Genomic DNA, 20,107 nt, shown 5'->3' with positions numbered 1-20,107 from the left:
CTAAGGGGAAGTGCAGTGACCCGTGACATCTCCAGAAGCCACGTGTGCAAGAAGAGGCTTTGGGAAGCATGTGGCAGAAGTCTTAGAAATGTGAGCGGTGTTTGGTGAATGTGCTCTGGTAGCAAGGAGCTCTGTGGGGTGAAGCTCTGTGATCCTGATGCCAGGGGCTCTGGTGAGTGCCAGTGCCAGGATGTCCCTGGGGAAAGAAACCAGCAAAAGGCAGCAGTGCTGACACTGATGGGAGGTTCCCTCCTCAAAGAGGAAGGCTCTTGTGTTCAAAGTGATTTCCCGTTGAGATGTTTCCTTCTTCTTCTTGCTCCTCTTGCAACCATCAGATACAGTTCCAGTGCTTGGAGGCAGCAAGTGGGGCTGAGATCTGAGTTGTGCCCAGGGACTGGATGCTAGCATGGCCCTGCAGTTGCTGGCTCTGACCTTTCTCCTGGTCCTCGTCCCTCTGCTGGGAGCACAGGCACAAGAAGATACTGGTCCCAAGACCCAAGGAGTACCCCGGGAAACAGGTAAGAAGTGCCCGTTCCTCTGCAAGAGAAGCTTTTTCTGCTCTTTCACCTGCAAGTCTGATGTGCGTCTTTATCACAGGCAGCACACGGCAGCTGTATCGCAGAGGGCTGGAGGCGATGTCTGTAGCAGGGTGGGGTGAAGCTGGGTTTGGGGATGGAGGGCAGCAAGGCTCAGTGTGCTGGGAAAGCCTCTGTGAGCACCGGGGCTGTCATGCTCCATGGAGGGGGCAGTGTCCCTGGGAGCAGGAGGTGGCTGGTTCTCACTGCACAATGTGCAGACAAAGCCTGAGCACGTGGCCTTCCTGGGGCGATAAGGGCAATGTCCCCACCACTGGGGAGTTGGGTGCTGGTGCTTAGCGGAGCCGTGGGCTGGAGCCCAGGGGGACACCTGAGGAGCTTTGCCAGCTGGGACTCCTGCTGCCTCTTGGAGACCCTGTGGGCAGGAGTTGCGGTGCAATGTGGAAGCTGTGGGAAAGATTGGACATGAAGGAATGGGTCGTGCTCTGCATCCCCAGCTGGTTTACTGTTTTTTTCCTCGAGGGTGCAGGAGTGAGTCAAGACGGGAAAAGGTCTTCAGGGAGCAGGGCTGTGACTTTTCTGTGCAAATCTGGGCCTGGGGGAGGCCAGGCAAGTACCAGAAGGCTGTTGAACGAGACCGAACTTTGCAGCTGGGCCAACCCTTGCCTTCTCTAACTGAATATATATATATATCTATTATTTTTTTTTTGAGAACAAAATCTTTCTATGCCATATTTACATCCGTTCTTTTCTGTTCAGAAGATGATGTGAAAGTCATGAGATGTGATCATTCTCCCATGTCATGTTAGGGAAGTTCATTGCATAAATTCTCTAGGATCTGAAGGTGTTGACATAGGCTCAAATGGGGAAGTGCTCCTTTTCTACAAGCCAGAAGTGTAGGCTGGTGACTGCAGATATTTCCATCACAGACATTTCCAACTACATTCCTATTACGGGACTGTCTCTGTTCAGCAGGGCTCCCGCGTGCCAAATCCCCCGGGCCAGCCTCACCCGTGCCCCAGCTCTGAGCACCGCTACCTGAAAAGCTGCAGGCAAGGCGATGCGCCTGGGAGCGAAGGAGTGGGGGTGGCGGGCAGGGTTCTGGGGACGTGCTGAGGAAACAAGATGACAAATCTGTGTCCCAGCACTGGGGAAGAGGCAGCGCTGCGTGCGCGGTGCCAACGCTGCCGGCAGAGGATGTGGTCGGGGCGTGTGGCGCAGCGCTGCTCCGTGCGCGGAGCAGGCTGCATTGTCCCTTTGTCCTATTGTCCCCTGGCTGTCTTTCTGCACGGCTCTCTCAGAGCTTTCCTCAACGCCTGTACAAAAGCCTCGTGCCCTTACAGTCCCGTTGCGCCCAGGAGGGAGGCGGAGAAGCTTGCAGGGGATGTTTTCCTGCAGGGCTGGCTCTGGCAGGCTGGCCCTGGCCGCTTCCCATCACCCCAGCCTGCCACTGCACAGTGATTTATTAGCAGACACCCAGGAGCCGTAGCAGCAATGCCCAGCACTAGGTAAAATGAGGCTCTGTTCAAACAGAAGGCATTGTATTAATGGAATTGAACTGCCAGCATGGGCTTGAAGAAATCCTGGGGCAGCGAAAGCCCAAGGGAGGCTGCGGAGGAAAGCCAAAGGAGGCCCTGGGGCTGCGCACCCCGGCTGTGAGCTGCATGCTGCCCCGTGCTGCCACTTTGCGCTCCACAGCACAGCTTCCCAAAACATGAATCTCACCTCCTGCTGTTCAAAGCCTGCCAGCTGCCCTTCTGCACCGTGTTGGCCTCGCTGAAGCTTCACCTGACCCCTTTCCTGTGTTTGGGGCCTGTGGGCGGCCGTCTGCACAGCCCTAGAGTGAAGAGCAGCATGCACTGAGTGTCTCCCTGCTCGCGGGATGCTGCGAATCCCTGCAAGGCTGGAAGCCCCGTGCTCCTTTCCCTGCTCTCTCTGAGCGCTCCCGGAGCTCCAGCCTGGTGGAAGGGGCCAGCCCCACATGTTGTGCAGTGTTACCCCTGCCTCTGCCAGGATGCGCCCCGCGAGGCAAGGCAGAAACCCCTGGAGAGGTCCATCGGCTGCCGCAGCAGCAGCAAGCGCCGCGCCGCACGGAGGCACCGGCAGTCCTGCCCGCGTTTGGCTCTTCCCACCCCACTGACGCGCTCTCCGTCTTCTCTGTGCAGGATGCCCCAGGCCCCAGTGGGACCCAAGCCTCCGCGTTGTCCCAGAGAAGATGCTTTATGGGGACATGGAGGAGCTGACACTGAGCTGCCTCACTGGGGATGATCCTCCTCTCGCTGTGATCAGATGTGCTGCATGGACAGGCTGGGGATATACTTGGGAGGTGAAGGACATGCAGGGAACGTGGCATTACATGGGAATGCGCCTGACCTGCACAGGTAAGTCGGGGGGCAGCAGCTCTCCCCTGCTGCGGGCTCGTCTCCATCAGCATGGCTTCTCACCGGAATGCCTTGGCCTCGGCTCTGGGATGGCCCCAGCCGGGAGCAGCCTCCGAGCTGGGCCGGGACAGAAGCCCCCAGCGGGCTCCGGCCTTGCCTCTGTCCTGCCTCTGCAGCCTGTCTGCCTGAGCCACGGGGACGCTGGCGGCGGCCAGATCCTGCCCTCAGCCCTGCTCGCTCTGAGCACCTCACAGCCCCGCTGGGCTCCTGTCCCGCACCCAGGGGCCGCAGCGTCTCCTCGCCGTGCCGACGGCCGACCCCGCAGTCCGTCATGGCCCAGCCTCGGCCCCCTCCTGCCCGAGCACCCCCGTCCCCGAGGAGGACTGTCACGCATTCTCCCCAGCAGGAACATGCCAGAAACCCCAGTGGGACAGAAGGATCACGCTTGTCCCAAGGAAAGGCAACTACACACTGAACGAGGAACTGAGGCTGTCTTGCCCTGGAGGTGTCAAGCCCTCCTTTACCAACGCCAAATGCGCGAGGGAATTTCAAGGAGTGACTTCTGGAAAACCTGTCGTTGGGGTCAGCTGGTGGGGGAGGAACGGCACAGGCGCCTGGACCCGCATTGAGGAGCCCGTAGCGTGCGTGGGTAAGCGGGGCAGCTCTCCCCGTCCCCTCTCTGCCCTCACGCTCCCGAACCAGCCACGACACTGCCTGCCCCAGCCCTTGCTTGGCGCTGCGGTGACCTGCCAGATGCTGAGGGGCTGCGGGGCCAGGAGAGCAGCATGCGGGCAGGGCGCGAGCCCTGAGGGCGCCTGAGCTGCCCTGAGGGTTCCCAGCCCCCCTTCCAGCAGGCTAAATGTGCATGGAGAGCTCAGGCTGTGGCTACAGGGGAACACAAGGGCACCTGGACACAGAGAAACAACATGGGACGCTGGGTCCGCATTGCGGGCCCCATGAAGTGCACCAGTAAGTGTGGCGACAGGAGGTGCCTCGCCTGGAGCCCCGTGGCTCAGCGGCTCCTCTGGTGCCATGGCACGGCGAGGTGAAGGGCAGCCTGAGCTGGGCTTGGGGTCAGGTCCAAAGAGCGGCTGGAGGGGTCTCCTGCTGCAGGGGGGATTGTCCTGGGAAGCTGCCGGCCGTGGGATGTGGTGGGGGGCAAAGAGTGAGCATGGAAATGAGGGTGGAGAAGGGATTTCATGGGCAAGTGACAAGGGGAGCCCCCTCCGTCCCAACAAGGCTTGCTGGGGGGGCACGTCATGGCAGATGGACAGCTCGCCTTCCATCTCCCTTTGGTGGCTGGAGGGATTGCTGGTGGTTGCCGACAGCTCGCGGTACCCTGCCCCACCTCATCACCCACACCCCAACTAAACCCGCTTTTGTCTGGACAGAAACATGCCAAAGGCCCTTGTGGGACCTAGCACTCCATCTAGCACCACACCAGGAGGTGTACAAGGAGAACGAAGAAGTGATGCTGAGCTGCCCTGAGGGTTTCAAGCCGTCCTTTACCCACGTCAGATGTGCAGGGGGAGTGCAGGCATTAGAATATTCTGGATTTGCAGACAGAACTACATGGTTGGGGAAGAACAGCACAGGTGCCTGGATCCACATTGAGGAGCCTGTGGTGTGCCTCGGTACGTGGGGTGGCAGGAATTACCTTCTCTGCAGCCCTGTCATCCAATCCTACCCTTCCATGCCTCTCTGCATTTCCCACATCCCCACTGAGTCCTGGCCCATGCTCCCCATGCCTGAGCGCATCCCTGGGTTTGATGCCTGAGACCACTGCCCAAGCAAATGGTGGCCCAGCCTCACCCACCCCTCCCTGGGCAGCCCCAGCCCCAGCTGCTGCTCACCTGCTTTTGCCTCTGCCAGAAATGTGCCAAAAGCCCTCATGGGACACAAGACTCCGTCTGGCACCAAACCAGGAGGAGTACAGGAGGAACGAAGAAGTGATGCTGAGCTGCCCTGAGGGTTTACATCCATCTTTCAGCCACATCAAATGTTCAAGAGAAGTCCAGTCCATCAGCACTGGGAAACCTGTGTACAGAGAAGTTTGGATGGGAAAGGGCACGGGAGGTGCCTGGACCCACATTCTCTCCAAGGTGGAGTGCGTGGGTAAGGGAGGTGCCAGGAGCTCTCCTGGGGCCCCTGCGTGCCGGGGGATGTAGGGGGTGATGCCAAAAGCAGTGGGAGGCAGCCCCTGCGCCTGCCCAAGGGAGGCAGGGAGGGAGCTGGTGGCAGCCTCTGTGCCCGAGGGTCCTGGCAGGAGGGGGCTGCGGCAGCCAGCCAGGGGCAGCAGCTGGAGCTGCCCCGAGGGGCCAGGTTGGAGCACCCGGCACTTGGGACAAGGGCGCCCAGAGCCCCTGGAGCTCCTGCTCCTCCTGGGCCTTCTCGGGAGGGCTGGGGAAGCAGCGTGGGGCCCTTCCTGCTCCCATCCCCTTCCTGGGGCCATGGTGCAGGAAGGTGCTCCACGTCGTGTCCCGCAGCTCCATCCCTCACTGTAGTGTGCCATGACAAGGATCTCCTGTCACGTCCCCTGCCTTGCCCTGCATGGCCAGCCTCTGCCCTGCTAGCACCTTCCCTTCTTGTTGCTGCAGGAAAATGCCAGAAGCCCCGGTGGGACCCCAGATTAATCTTCGTCCCAGAACGGGCATCCTACATCCTCAATGACGTGGTGACGGTGAGGTGCCCTGAAGGGTACTGGCCTCCTCCCATGAAGATCACCTGTATACAGCCTACCCCAAGCCAAGGCTCCCCAACTCCTCAGGGGTTCTGGTTTGTGAGGAGCAGCGCTGGCCTCTGGGAGCCTCTGGATCAGCGGCAGACCGTGACGTGTGTGGGTGAGTGAGGGACTTGAGAGGGAAGGGTGGGCTCGATGGCGGTGTCCTGCCTTCGTGCTGGCCCTGTTCCAGAGGCACGCACGGATGTTCCCGGCCGGGTGCAGGTGCGCTCTGTGGCGAGAGAGCCAGCGCCTGCGGGAGCATTTCCCTCCCGAGGGGCTGCGCCCGCTGCCAGGGAGCAAGGGGACAGAGGCAGGGGTCTGCTCCCACTAGAAGCTGCCAGCTTCTGAGCACACCCTGATCCAGACTCCTCCAGCTCTGCAGCTGGAGACCTGGCGTGGGCAGTGTCACCTCTGCCTTCCTCTCCCTGCAGCTGGGTGGGAGCAGGGCTGGCAGACTGCAGCACCCTTGCAAGGGTGCCAGGGGAAGGGAAGGGAAGAAAATGACTCTTTTGCAATGCTTCCTTCACAGAGGCCTTCCAGGTTGTGCCTGGGACCTTGGAGGTTTCCACCACCAGCATCAAACTGAACTGGACCTGCAGTCTGCCTGATGCCTGCCAGCGTATGCAGGCCACGTGCAGGCTGGCAGGGCCTTCCTCCTCTTCGTGTGATGCTGAGGAGGTCACGGCACAGGAGATGCTGCGCGGCCAGAAGGGAACATTTACCTGTCCCCCTCTGCAACCCTTCACGGACTACAGTGTCACCATCTCAGTGCCCCCCAGCTCAATCCTGTTCACACGGCTCCTGAGGACAAAGGCAACAGGTAATTTTCCCCCGACACATATTGTGATAGTTAGCAACTGTCTTGGGCACAGCGATCACAAAACAATAGAACATTCAGTCTTTGGTGAGTTAAGGAAGGCACTTAACAGAACCGATACCTTGGGATTCCAGAGGGCAGACTTTGTCTTGTCTAGAGACGTTGTTGACACAGTCCCCTGCAAGGCAGTTCTGTATGGTGAAGGACTGCAGGAAGGCAGGACATTCTTAGAGGGAGTAGCCCTAACGGCGCAGGAGCAGGCTGTCCCAACGTGCCCAAAGTTGAGCCGGTGGGAGAGAAGACCTGCCCGTCTGATCAGAGAGCTTTTTTGGGAACTCAGGAAGGGAAAGTTAGTTTATGAACTCTGGAAGCTGGGGCAGGCAGCTCAGGAGGACACAGAGCTGTTGTCAAGCTGTTCAGGGAGAAAATGAGAAGGGCCAAAGCCTTGGACTCGATTTGGCTAGTGCAGTAAAAGACAAGAATTAATACTTTCATAAATACCTCAGCAGGAAAATGGCAAATAGAAGACTAAGTGGAATCTCCATCCTAGTGAGAAAAGATGAAGATAAGACTGAGGTACTTAATGCCTTTTTTTCATCACTCCTTATCAGCAAGGCCAATCGTTCTCAGGGTACCCAGCCCCCTGAGTTGAAAGGTGGTGACAGGGAGCGAGATGAAACCCCTGTAATACAATGGGCAACTGTTGGTGACCTCCTCCATGTTTTGAATGTTCGTAAGTGTATGGGGCTGTGCAGGATTCATCCAAGGGTACTGAAGAAGATGTCAGAAGTGCTCACCGAGCCACTTCCAATCATATACCATCAGCTCTGGCTAACCAGGGAGTTCTGGAGGTTGACTGCAGGTTAGCATATGTGACTCCATTCTACAAGACGGGCAGGAAGGAGGATGCAGGGAATTGCAGGACTGTCAGCCAGACCTCAGTCCCAGGGAAGGTCATGAAGCAGATCATCTTAAGTACCATCACACAGCACATATAGGACAATCGAGTGATCAGAAGCAACCATCACGGCTTTATGAAGGGCAAAGCCTGCCTGACTAACCTGATCCTCTGTGGAGGCAAGATGGGAGCCTTGTACAGAGACAAGAATCATCTGTGTAGAAAAGATGACCCATTCAGTAGATACAGGAAAGGTTGTGGATGTTGTTTACTTGTGTTTTACTGAAGTGTTTGACACCATCTCCCACAATATCCTTCTCGAGAAACTGTCTGTCATGGCTTGGATGGATGTACTGTTTGCTGGGTGAAGAACTGGTGGGATGTCTGGGCTCCTATAGTCTGTGTGAATGGAGTTCAACTCCGCTGGCAGCTGGTCACAAGTGGTGTTCCCCAGGGCTCAGAGCTGGGGCTGGTCTTGTTTAATGCTTTCATCAATGATCCAGTTTTGGGGTTCGAGTGCACCCTCAGACATTTTTCAGGCAACACCAAGTTGCATGGGAGTGTTGATCTGCTTGAGGGTAGGAGGGCTCTGCAGGTGGATCTGGATAGGCTAGGCCGATGGGCTGAGTCCAATCATCTGGTATTCCACATGGCTAAATGCTGGGTGCTGCAGTTGGGTCCCAACAACCCCTTGCAGTGGTCTGTGCTTGGAGAGGAGTGGCTGGAAAGCTGCCCAGCACAGAAGGACCAGGGGGTACTGGTTGACAGCTGGCTGAACATGAGCCAGCAGTGTGCCCAGGTGGCCAAGAAGGCCAATGGCATCCTGGCCTGCACCAGAAATGGAGTGGCCAGCAGGACTCATCAGGAGCTCAATCTGGCTACTGATGTTAAAGATAACAGAAAATGTTTTTATAAATACATTAACATGAAAAGGAGGACTAAGGAGAATCTCCATCCTTTACTGGATGTGGGGGGAAACTTAGTGACGAGAGATGAGGAAAAGGCTGAGGTGCTTAATGCCTTCTTTGCCTCAGTCTTTAGCGGCAAGACCAGTTGTTCTCTAGATACCCAGTACCCTGAGCTGGTGGAAGGGGTTGGGGAGCAGAACGTGGCCCTCACAACCCACAAGGAAATGGTTGGCGACCTGCTACAGCACTTAGATGTACGCAAGTCAATGGGGCCAGATGGGATCCACCCGAGGGTACTGAGAGAGCTGGCGGAAGAGCTGGCCAAGCCACTTTCCATCATCTATCAGCAGTCCTGGCTATTGGGGGAGGTCCCAGTCAACTGGCGGCTAGCAAACGTGACGCCCATCTACAAGAAGGGCCGGAAGGTAGACCTGGGAAACTACAGGCCTGTTAGTTTGACCTCAGTGCCAGGGAAGCTCATGCAGCAGATTATTTTGAGTGCCATCACGCGGCACTTGCAGGGCAAGCAGGCGATCAGGCCCAGTCAGCATGGGTTTATGAAAGGCAGGTCCTGCTTGACGAACCTGATCTCCTTCTATGACAGTGACACGCTTAGTGGGTGAGGAAAAGGCTGTGGATGTGGTCTACCTTGACTTCAGTAAGGCTTTTGAAACTGTTTCCCACAGCATTCTCCTCGAGAAACTGGCTGCTCTTGGCTTGGACTGGCGTACGCTTTGTTGAGTTAGAAACTGCCTGGGTAGCCGGGCCCAAAGAGTCGTGGTGAATGGAGTTAAATCCAGCTGGAGGCCGGTCACTAGTGGAGTCCCCCAGGGCTCAGTACTGGGGCCAGTTCTCTTTAATATCTTCATCGATGATCTGGATGAGGGGATCGAGTGCATCCTCAGTAAGTTTGCTGGTAAGTTAGGCTGGACCGATGGGCTGAGGCCAACTGTATGAAGTTCCGCAAGGCCAAGTGCCGGGTCCTGCACCTGGGCCACAACAACCGCAAGCAGCGCTACAGGCTGGGAGAGGAGTGGTTGGAAAGCTGCCTGGCCGAGAAGGGCCTGGGAGTATTGGTTGATAGTCGGCTGAATATGAGCCAGCAGTGTGCTCAGGTGGCCAAGAAGGCCAACAGCATCCTGGCTTGCATAAGAAACAGTGTGGCCAGCAGGGCTAGGGAAGTGATTGTCCCCCTGTACTCGGCTCTGGTGAGGCCGCACCTCGAGTACTGTGTTCAGTTTTGAGCCCCTCGCTACAAGAAGGACATGGGGGTGCTCGAGTGAGTCCAGAGAAGGGCAACGAAGCTGGTGAGGGGTCTGGAGAACAAGTCTTATGAGGAGCGGCTGAGGGAGCTGGGATTATTCAGCCTGGAGAAGAGGAGGCTCAGGGGCGACCTTATTGCTCTCTACAGGAACCTTAAAGGAGGCTGTAGCAAGGTGGGGGTTGGTCTATTCTCCCACGTGCCTGGTGACAGGCACCAGGGGAGGTTTAGGTTGGATATTATATTAGGTTTGATATTATTTTAGATTTGATATTAGGAAGAACTTCTTTACTGAAAGGGTTGTTAGGCATTGGAATGGGCTGCCCAGGGGAGTGGTTGAGTCACCATCCCTGGAGGTCTTTAAAAGACGTTTAGATGTAGAGCTTAGCGATATGGTTTAGTGGAGGACTTGTTAGTGTTAGGTCAGAGGCTGGACTCGGTGATCTTGGAGATTTCTTCCAACCTAGATGATTCTGTGATTCTGTGATTCTGTGACTATGGAGTTATTGTCCCCTTGTACACGGCACTGGTGAGAAAACATCTTGAATACTGTGTTCATTTTTGGGCACATCACTGTAAGAAGGATATTGAGCTCCTGGAACATGTTCAGAGAAGAGCGACAAAGTTTTTGAAGAGATTAAAAAGGAAGACTTATGTGCTCTGTGTGTGACCCCGTCTCGCTGTGCTTCCAGTGCCCGAGAAGCCGGAGCGGCTGTGGCTGGATGCCAGCACGGGGACGCTGCGGTGGCAGGCGCTGCCCTCCTGCAAAGGGGAGATCCTTGGATACCAGGTACCAGGGGAGCGGGGGCTGCCCGTGGGCCCCGCGCCTCGCCAGGTGCCTTGGGCTGGGCACTGGCATCAGGGAGAGGGGTGAGCCCTCCTCTGCCCGGGCCCGGCAGCTCCAGGTGGCTGTGGGGTGTTTGTGGTGAGGGCAGGACCCTGCTGTCCCCAGGCAGCAGCAGCAGCCACTCAAGGCTGGGTGGGAGCTGGGTGCTGGTCCCCAGCGGCTCCTGTCCTTCCTGCAGCTGAACGTCACGGCCAGGAGCGCACAGGATGGCAGCTTCCTTGAATTCCAGCAGGTGACAGTGAACAGCTCTGTCACCCAGTACACGCCACCTCGTCAGATGCCGGGGAGCAAATACACGGTGACAGTCCAGGGCGTGACGGCCGCTGGTGCCGGCGATGCATCCCACCTGGAATTTCAAGCCTATGTCTCGGGTGAGGGCTTCTGTGTCAAGGGCCTGTTAGGCTGGTGTCTGTCTGTGCACCCTGTGCCATACAAGATAGTGTCCTGGCCTCAGAGGATGCCCCTGTGGCATTGCTTCAGCCCCTGCTCAGGTCTGCACGAGCAGAGCTGGCCCCTCTCTGTCACTACAGAAGATGGTGCCCTACCCTGCCTAAAGGTACCCTTGGGGCTCACAACTGAACACTAAGGCTGTGGATCTTGGCTGTGGAGCCCAGTCTTACAGTCCAGACTGGCTTGGAAGTTCTTCCAGTCTGACACCTGATGCCAGGGTTTGGGTGCATGGCCCAGGCTGTGGCACCCACTGCTGGCTGTGTGCTTAGTTTCAGGGCAGCCTCCAGGCCCCTGGCCATGGACTGCAGTCACTGTGGTGGCTGTGCTGTCTGCGGTGGTCATGCTGTCTGCTGGGATCCTGTGGCTTGTGATGTGCAGGTGAGTAGGCAGGGAACTTGGAGTCGCTGCTCTGCCTCAGGCCATGCTGGGCTAATGGGGTGGCTGGCGACAGCGTGGGCTTTCTGCACTGCTCTCACCCTTTTCTGGGTGCCATGGGGGTGGCAGCTGGTCCTACCGTGGCTTGGCTGGTGGGCTCCTGGCTGGGTCTCCAGGCCAGCAGGGCCCTGGGCCACATCAGCCTCTCCCCAGCCTCAGGGCACCCCTTTGCCTTCCCAGGAGGAGGAAGGCCTTGCCCAGGAAAGCCGAGGAGGACCATTACACAGGTAGGGCCACGGCAGCGGGAGCGGGGTGTAAGGAGAGCAGGTCATTGCCAGGAGAGCCCTGTGGCCCCCTGTGCCGCTGCCTGCCTGGGTCTGCGCTGCTCCTTCTCCTGCAGACCTGGGTCCCTCAGGCTGTGTCTGTCCCCTGCAGAGCTCCAGTCCTATGAAAACTCGGACCATTACTGTGTGATCAAGGAGAGATTTCTGGCTGAAGAAGACGCAGGTAGGAGATGGCTCCCACACGTGCCGGGGAGCGGGTCGAGAGTGACCCGAGGAAAGGGCCGTGGTGGTGTCAGGCAGTGCCCAGTGCTCCAGCCTGTCTCAGCCCCTCGCGTGTGCAGGCGGCTGTGGCAGCATGAGCTCCCCGTGCTGCCGAGGGCTTGCAGCAGCCTCTGCCCTGCGTGCTGTTGGTCTCCGCAGGTAGAGGTGGCTGGGCTGGAGAGCGACCGTCCCTGTCCCTGTGCAGGACCTTGGAAGACCACAGTGGGCGTAAGAGAGCAGAGATCGCAGGGAGGACGACCCCAGCTTAGTACTGATGGCTACCAGGACCCCGTCTCTCATGTGACTGTGACCAGCACTGGGGGTCTCGTCCAGGCAACAAAAACACGAGGACTGCAGCTGTTTCTTTCAGGGCACAAAGCCACTGTCCTCTTCAGCCCTCCTGGCCTTGCAGGTAGAGACAGTGGTGAGAGGCTTCCCAGTCTGACTGTGGGAAGAGGCACGGGGTGCCCCTGGGCCTTCTCCTACCCTATGGGGCCTGGCGTCTTTGGAGGCCTCCTCATGGCCCTTTCTCGAGTTTTGGTGCTCCACAGCTGTAAGCAGGACCTCTTACAGCTTGTGCTGGGTTATTGTTTCCCCTCCCATCTCTCCTCTGTCACCAGCACCCTCTGCTACAGAGCAGGAGCTGCCCAATGCCTGGTCCGACCTGCCTGTGCCAGCGAAGGCATGTTTTGGCTGTCCTCCAGTGCTCTGGATAAGCCATCTGCCCCTCATCCTAGGGCCTGTGTCCGGCCTCTGGGACCAAACAGGAACACACCTGTTGGTGTGACCTGCTTGCTCTGATGGAGCTGCTCCCAGTGGATATCGGGCAGAGAGGGAAAGGGTGGGCTCAAGCCAGTGATGGCTGAGAAAGGGGAATGAGGGGGTTTGTGAGATGGGGGAACTGAGGGTCGGTTTGTGCTCCTTCCACCTCCTGGGTTCCTACCTTCTTTCCACTCCCCTGCCTTCACCACTCTGCCTGCTCTGTTCGGACAACCAATAAAGGCCTGTGGTTTGGAGAAGGCTGCCACTCTGTTACATCTCTGACCTGGTCCCCTCCTTGCCCTTATGGGCTCACGTGCCCTGTGGGTGCTGAGCTAACTGGGCCAAGTGGAAGGCCGGGAATGTTCTTTGCTCCTCCACAGCCCCCATGACTGATCACCCAGCCTTATTCCTGCTCCCTGCACTCTTACTCACCAGTCTGTGCTGCTGGCTCTGCACAGAGATGCCCTTTTGCGTGGCTGTCCCCAAGCCTGGTCTGTCTGGCAGACCAGCAAGGGGTTCTTGCACCTTGCAGCCTTCTCTATGTGTCCTGCTGCTGCTGCGTGCAAGGAGCCTGCAAGGGTGGAAGTGAGATGGATCATGCAGGTATCAGCTGGAAGGGCCCAGCAGCAGGTTGTGGCTGGGCTGGTGAGCTGGAAGGGAATAAGCAGCATCTGTCCAGCTGGAGGGTCTGTGTGAGTGGGCAGTCCTGGGCTGTCTGCCTGCGTGGTGATGGAGGCCCAACTCATTTCCCCTTTGGGTCTAGTCATCTCCCTCAGGACACGGGAAATGAGCTCAGAGCTGTCCTTCATGGTCTCCAGCTCCTCTGAGACCCCTCAACAGCATACCTGAGGATCTTCAGTGTTATGAGGTGCTACTTTCTGTCCTTCTTATTCTCTCCCTGGACACCAGTGCCAGGTGCATCCCACACATTGAAGGTCAGCCCAAAGGCTCTCCTTGTTGAGCAGCACACTGCTGGAAGATGGGACACCATTGTCTTCTTCAGCTCTGTGGGCAGCCTGAGATGTCTGTATCTCCTCCCGTCCTCGGGGACACGAGCTGTCCTGAGCTCCTTGCAAAGGGCTATGACAAGCTGATGGAGGGATGTGCTTTTTGCACCCTGTCACTGTGAACATTGTGCCTTCTCCCTCCTTTGGTGAACCTTTTTAGTTTTAGACCTGCAGAGCCTGTTGAACAGTTTTTCCACACCTACCCTTCCATCTTGAGGTATCTGTAGCTCTCCATCGTGCCTCCCACTCCCAGCCTGGGGAGGGGTACCCACTCCTCTCCCTCTCTCTTTCCACACAGTATCCTTCTGGACAAAACGTCCAGCTGTGAGATGAACAGGGTCACACCACACTGGGTGATGAACGGGCTGAACAGCAGGGCTCAAAGTTTCGTGGTGAATGGGGCAACATCTGGCTGGCATGTTCTGCTCAAGGTGTCTCCAGTGCCAGTCCTTTGAAGTCACTGGCTCAAAGACTGCTTTGCTGAGAGGAAAGGGCCAATTCTGAGGAATTAGATACTTAGATACTTGACTGGCATTTACCTGCTGAAGCTGCCAGCCACTCTGTTTTGTGGGGCCTTTCTGCAGGCCCTCTGCAGTGCACAGGCTGTTTGAAGAACCAGCAGAGCTGACTATCTTCCAGAGACAACATCCAGGTTATCCCCAGGACTTGACTGTGGGCCCTTGTCTGTTTCTGGAGGAAGAGAAAAGCAGTAGCTGCTTAGGAGTGGGAGGGATGATTCAGCAGCACTGAGGGTTTCCTGAGGCATTCAGCTGGCACTGGAGGGCAGGGTGGTTGGTTCATTGAGGACAGACCTGCTCCCTGCTGAGGGGGAGGAGGAGGAGGCAGCTGGGAACAGAGCTGAGGGGAAGGACAACATGCGGTGTTTGTTGACCGTGTCTTTTTGAAGGGCCTTTGTATGAGGGTTCTGAGGGACTCCTTTTAGTTCCCTCTCTTTCCTACCCCTGGCTCTTGCCAGCTCTCCTAATACTGTCTTGGAAGACGTCAAACTGCTGTGATTACTGAGGGGAAGTGCAGTGACCCGTGACATCTCCAGAAGCCACGTGTGCAAGAAGAGGCTTTGGGAAGCGTGTGGCAGAAGTCTCAGAAACGTGAGCGGTGTTTGGTGAATGCGCTCTGGTAGCAAGGAGCTCTGTGGGGTGAAGCTCTGTGATCCTGATGCCAGGGGCTCTGGTGAGTGCCAGTGCCGGGATGTCCCTGGGGAAAGAAACCAGCAAAAGGCAGCAGTGCTGACACTGATGGGAGGTTCCCTCCTCAAAGAGGAAGGCTCTTTCACCACATACGACTTGCTCATGAGGCTGCTTCCTTCCTCTGGTTGCAATTCTTGCAATCACGGATGCCAGTGCTTGGAGGCAGCAAGTGGGGCTGAGGTCTGAGTTGTGCCCAGGGACTGGATGCTAGCATGGCCCTGCAGTTGCTGGCTCTGACCTTTCTCCTGGTCCTCGTCCCTCTGCTGGGAGCACAGGCACAAGAAGATACTGGTCCCAAGACCCAAGGAGTACCCCGGGAAACAGGTAAGAAGTGCCCGTTCCTCTGCAAGAGAAGCTTTTTCTGCTCTTTCACCTGCAAGTCTGATGTGCGTCTTTATCACAGGCAGCACACGGCAGCTGTATCGCAGAGGGCTGGAGGCGATGTCTGTAGCAGGGTGGGGTGAAGCTGGGTTTGGGGATGGAGGGCAGCAAGGCTCAGTGTGCTGGGAAAGCCTCTGTGAGCACCGGGGCTGTCATGCTCCATGGAGGGGGCAGTGTCCCTGGGAGCTGGGGGTGGCTCACCTGCTTTTGCCTCTGCCAGAAATGTGCCAAAAGCCCTCGTGGGACACAAGACTCCGTCTGGCACCAGACCAGGAGGAGTACAGGAGGAACGAAGAAGTGATGCTGAGCTGCCCTGAGGGTTTACATCCATCTTTCAGCCACATCAAATGTTCAAGAGAAGTCCAGTCCATCAGCACTGGGAAACCTGTGTACAGAGAAGTTTGGATGGGAAAGGGCACGGGAGGTGCCTGGACCCGCATTCGCTCCATGGTGGAGTGCGTGGGTAAGGGATGCTCCAGGAGCTCTCCTGGGGCCCCTGCGTGCCGGGGGATGTAGCGGGAGATGCCAAAGGCAGTGGGAGGTAGCCCCTGTGCCTGCCCAGGGCTTGCCCGGGGTCCGCAGGGGTGCCTGGGCAGGGAGGGACCTGGTGGCAGCCTCTGTGCCCGAGGGTCCCGGCAGGAGGGGGCTGCGGCAGCCGGCCGGGGGCAGCGGCTGGAGCTGACCCTTCCTGCCCTCATCCCCTTCCTGGGGCTGTGGTGCAGGAAGGTGCTCCAGATCATGTCCTGCAGCTCCATCCCTCACCTTAGTGTGCCAGGGAACCTTTCTCCTGAGGCCTGGGCACAGCCAGGAAGGGCTGGGTCTAGGAGCGGAGTCTGTTTGAACACAGCGTTGCTGGGAGGCACTGACACCGCTGGGTTATGACACAATGGGGAAAATTGCCTTGAGCAGCGGTAGCCCACACACTCAACCGCATTTGTTCCTGTTTGAACACCTCCAGCTCTGCAGCTGGAGACCTGGCGTGGGCAGTGTCACCTCTGTCTTCCTCTCCCTGCAGCTGGGTGGGAGCAGGGCTGGCAGACTGCAGCACCCTTGCAAGGGTGCCAGGGGAAGGGAAGGCAAGGAAGTGACTCTTTTGCAATGCTTCCTTCACAGAGGCCTTCCAGGTTGTGCCTGGGACTTTGGAGGCTTCCACCACCAGCATCAAACTGAACTGGACCTGCAGTCTGCCTGATGCCTGCCAGCGCATGCAGGCCACGTGCAGGCTGGAAGGGCCTTCCTCCCCTCCCTGTGAGGCTGAGGAGGTCACGGGACAGGAGATGCTGCACGGCCAAAATGGAACATTTACCTGCAACCACCTGCAGCCCTTCACGGACTACAGTGTCACCATCTCAGTGCCCCCCAGCACGATCCTATTTACATGGGTGATCAGGACAGAAGAAACAGGTAGGTGTCCACAGGGGAGTACGAGAGAGAAGGGAAATTCCTGGACTGTTTCACAGGTGGAGGAGGCAGATAAATGTCTTCTTCACCCAGCAGCTGATCCTGAGCACCCTCTCCCCACTGGCACCAGGAGCCGCAGGCACCCAGCTGCGGGCTCAGCCCCCAGGTGGGTGTCCCCATGTGTGACCCCGTCTCGCTGTGCTTCCAGTGCCCGAGAAGCCGGAGCGGCTGTGGCTGGATGCCAGCACGGGGACGCTGCGGTGGCAGGCGCTGCCCTGCTGCAAAGGGGAGATCCTTGGATACCAGGTACCAGGGGAGCGGGGGCTGCCCGTGGGCCCTGTGCCTCGCCGGGTGCCTTGGGCTGGGTGCTGGGCACAGGCAGGCGGGCAGACCATGGGAAATCCTTGAGGACCTTGAGATCCACCCTCCTGGCTGATTTTCTAGCTGCTGTGATAAGTTTGAGCATTTCTGCCTCCCTCTCATGTTTCTCCTGCTGCCGTGCTGCCTGCAGGGGTTGTGGGTGCTCTGTGCCTGGGGGTTTCCTCCCCAGCACTGCACAGCCTGTGGTTTGGCAGATGTTGGGGCTCTGTGCGCAGCACTTTGTGACGTGTTTGGTGGCACAGCCTCACGGGCTTTCCTGTGCCCCTTGGGGCCTTATTTCTGGTTTCTGGAACAGGAAAGGCTGTGGTTTGCAGTGCTGGGTGCAGCAGTAAGGGGGCCAGTGCAGCACCCAACTTGTAGCCCTGTGGAGGTTAGATGTGACTCATGCCTCACTGAGGATGCCTTGGAAATCCAACCAGCCTGGAGAGCAGAAGTGTGCTCTGAGCAGCTCCATCTGCTGCTGCTGCTGCGGTGGTATCCTTGCAGCAGATTGCCCTTGTTTTGAGTGCTGGCTCCAAATTCCCTCCTCTCCTCCTCTGGTGTGCGTTGAGGTCCACGCGTGGGGCCAAGGCTCCCGCTGGCGTCTCTCCGGGAGTTTCCCAGCACTGCGATGGGTGCAGACGTGGGGAGCACCGCAGCGCTGCTGGGCTCTGGCTGGCTGTGCGGTGGGCACGTTCCCCTCCAGCTCCGTGTCCTGTCCCCAGCTGAACGTCACCGCCAGGGGCCCGCAGGACGGCGGCTTCCTCCAGGTCGAGCGGCTGAGGCTGAGCAGCTCCGTCACGGAGCACCCGCTGCCTGCGCACGGCCCTGGCACCAGCTACACGGTGGCCGTGCGGGGCCTCACGGCTGCCGGGGCCGGCGCAGCATTGCTGGAGGAGTTTCAGACCAACAGCTCGGGTAAGGGTCTGTGCGCGCTGCCCCTGCTCCTGCCCTGCCTCGCCGTGCCTCCTGCTGATGCTCGTCCCCTGGGTCTTCCTCCGCAGAGACCTCGGACCCTCCTGATGTCAGCTCCCGCCTTGTGCGCGACATCTCCCCATCCCAAGGCACGGCCGTGCTTCCCCTCCGCCCCATCACCTGGGTCCCCGAGGCGGGCAGGTGAGTGCAGCCCCGGCTGCTCTGCTCTGCACAGCCCCGAGCAGCGCTGTCACCTGCAGCTGCCTCCGTTCAGCTCTTCCCTTCCCCATCCCCGTCCCCATTCCCGCACCTGTCCCCATCCCCATCCCGTCCCCATCCCACCCCCGTCCCCGTCCCCGGCTCACAGCCCTGCCTTGCAGCGAGCACCAGCTCCTCGTGGCTGCGACGCACAACGGCACGGCGCTGGAAGGCGCCTGCTCGGGGGAGCTGCAGCCCTTCAACGCCAGCCGCCCACCCGACGCCTACGTGGCCGCCGTGCTCAACCTCACCGCCCCCACGGCCTTCGTGCTGGGCGACGGGACCCACGGGCACGGCTTCCACAACGCTCCCCTGCGCCCGGGCTCGGACTACACCGCCCTCCTCCGCCTCGTGCGGCGCTCCCAGCAGGTACCCGTGGCGGGAGGCTGCAGCTCCCTGGGGACGCTGCCGGCCAGGGACGGGGCAGGGCAGCGTCCCCCGCGTCCTCGGTCACGGCCGGGGTGCTTGGTGGCCTGGGTGGCCGCCCTCTGCTCTGAACTCTCCTTCCTGTTTCTCCCAACAGGAGGAGACGTTCACCTGCGTGTGCTACAGCTTCTCTGTGGGTAAGTGGGCTCCTCTGCTGAGGGGCTGGCTCACCCTGCGCCCTGTGCCCGAGGCTCTCTCCCATGTCCTCCCTTTCCCCAGCCTGGCAACTTGCTGTGGACAGGAGCTGGCAAGTGCAGGAGCTCCTTGTGGGGGTACCTCTATACTATTGCACAGATTCGTTGCCATGGTTGGGACCACTGCGGATGTGTGGCCCGGGCTGTGGCACCCACTGCTGGCTGTGTGTTAGTTGCAGGGCAGCCCCCTGGCTCATGGACCGGGATTGTGACTGGAGTGGTTGTGCTGTTGTTGCTGCTTCTCCTGTTTGCAGGCATTGTGTGGTTCGTGCTGTCCAGGTGAGTAGCTTGGGGACTTTGGTTTAGTAGGACCCTGGGTGACACCAGCCTGTCACTCAGGACTGCCCTTTGTCTTTGCAGGAGAAGGAAGGCTGTACCCATCAAAGCTAAGGAGAACAATTAAAAAGGTAGAAAAATGCCATTCCCTGGGCTGTCGTCACACCGTCACAAAGCAGAGCTCTCCTGGGGGGGGCTGACCCTCAGGAGGAACACCCGCTCATCCCCTTCTCTGACACCTACCCCATTTGCCCCAGCCCCACCGTGGCCAGGCTGGAGAGCCGTCGTCCCAGCCCCTGCCTGTCCCAGAGTACTCGGCAATGGTCACAGCAGTGGTGCAGAGAAGATGGGGTGGTCGTCCCTGGATCAGTGCTGTCAGCAGCTGGGCACCGGGCTCTCCTGTGACCATCACCAGCACTGGGGGTCCCATCCGGTTCAGCAGAGCAGGAGGAAAGCAGGAAGCCAAGGAGGGTCACCAGCTTTTTCTTCCCTGACCCCCTCCACTCCCCAGCTTTTGCTTACTGTTGAAAGGCCCGGCACTCTTTAATGAGGCTTTCTGTAGTTCCTTTTTCTAGACTTTGATTTTGCTTTCCTGGAAGCAGGAACTGGACACGTTCTTTGACTCAGAGAGAAGCTCAGGCTGAGCTCCTGCCATGTCCCGGGTTCCCCACCCATCTCCGCCTCCATATGCTGAAATCCAGCCAAACCCAGGGCTCTGCTCGGGCTTGGTGTGACTGCACTGCCCTTGCCACTCTGCCTGCTCTGTCCAGACAACCAATAAATGTGGTTTGGAGGGGACTGCCTGCCCCACTACAGCTCCTGCCTTGTCGTCTCCTTGCCCTTAGAGTCATGCTCCCTGTAGGGTGCTGAACTAACTGCGCCTCGTTGAGAAGCCCCCTACCACACAGGCATGGTCCTGTGCCCATGTCTTGGCCAGAGCTGGGGGACCCACATGCTCTTAGCTCCTTTGCAGCCCCCCATGTCAGATCAAACCTGGAAGAAAAGTGAAGATCAGAGCTCATCACCACCATGGCCAGCACAGAGCCTTTATTGGTGAGACACGGAATAGAGGATGGAGTCAATCTTGGCTCTTGAGCCGCAAAGGGAGAGGCAGCCTCTGTTGTGCAGCAGCCTCTCCTGGGCAGTAACCTGCAGGAACAATGTCCAGGGATCTGGGTT

At 58.5% G+C, this 20,107-nt stretch overlaps 2 protein-coding genes across 4 annotated transcripts; both read left to right on the top strand.

Annotated features, from left to right (window-relative positions):
• Positions 1-98: 98 nt before the first annotated feature.
• Positions 99-19,738, top strand: LOC118256701 (uncharacterized). Of its 3 annotated transcripts, XM_050716216.1 has the most exons (12): positions 99-244; positions 14,773-15,041; positions 15,319-15,561; positions 16,212-16,502; positions 16,708-16,805; positions 17,585-17,777; positions 17,864-17,975; positions 18,155-18,401; positions 18,556-18,595; positions 18,826-18,931; positions 19,013-19,059; positions 19,186-19,738. In XM_050716216.1, the coding sequence occupies exons 2-11, from the start codon at positions 14,930-14,932 to the stop codon at positions 19,053-19,055; spliced, it is 1,485 nt and encodes a 494-aa protein (XP_050572173.1). In that variant the 5' UTR covers positions 99-244; positions 14,773-14,929; the 3' UTR covers positions 19,056-19,059; positions 19,186-19,738. The 3 variants fall into 3 exon arrangements, with proteins under 3 accessions (XP_050572173.1, XP_035419768.1, XP_035419767.1); XM_035563874.1 differs by lacking the exon at positions 99-244 and having other exon boundaries at positions 14,542-15,041; XM_035563875.1 differs by lacking the exon at positions 99-244 and having other exon boundaries at positions 14,359-15,041; positions 19,013-19,738.
• Positions 407-12,009, top strand: LOC118256654 (uncharacterized). The gene is made up of 7 exons (XM_035563804.1): positions 407-518; positions 4,790-5,032; positions 6,169-6,459; positions 10,216-10,313; positions 10,549-10,741; positions 11,631-11,702; positions 11,900-12,009. The coding sequence occupies exons 1-7, from the start codon at positions 407-409 to the stop codon at positions 12,007-12,009; spliced, it is 1,119 nt and encodes a 372-aa protein (XP_035419697.1).
• Positions 19,739-20,107: the final 369 nt, after the last annotated feature.

The sequence above is a fragment of the Cygnus atratus genome, chromosome Z (genome assembly GCF_013377495.2).
Source record: "Cygnus atratus isolate AKBS03 ecotype Queensland, Australia chromosome Z, CAtr_DNAZoo_HiC_assembly, whole genome shotgun sequence".
Taxonomy (NCBI): domain Eukaryota; kingdom Metazoa; phylum Chordata; class Aves; order Anseriformes; family Anatidae; genus Cygnus; species Cygnus atratus.
The sequence above is the reverse complement of the archived record's forward strand: the minus strand, read 5'-3'. Positions and strand labels throughout refer to the sequence as shown.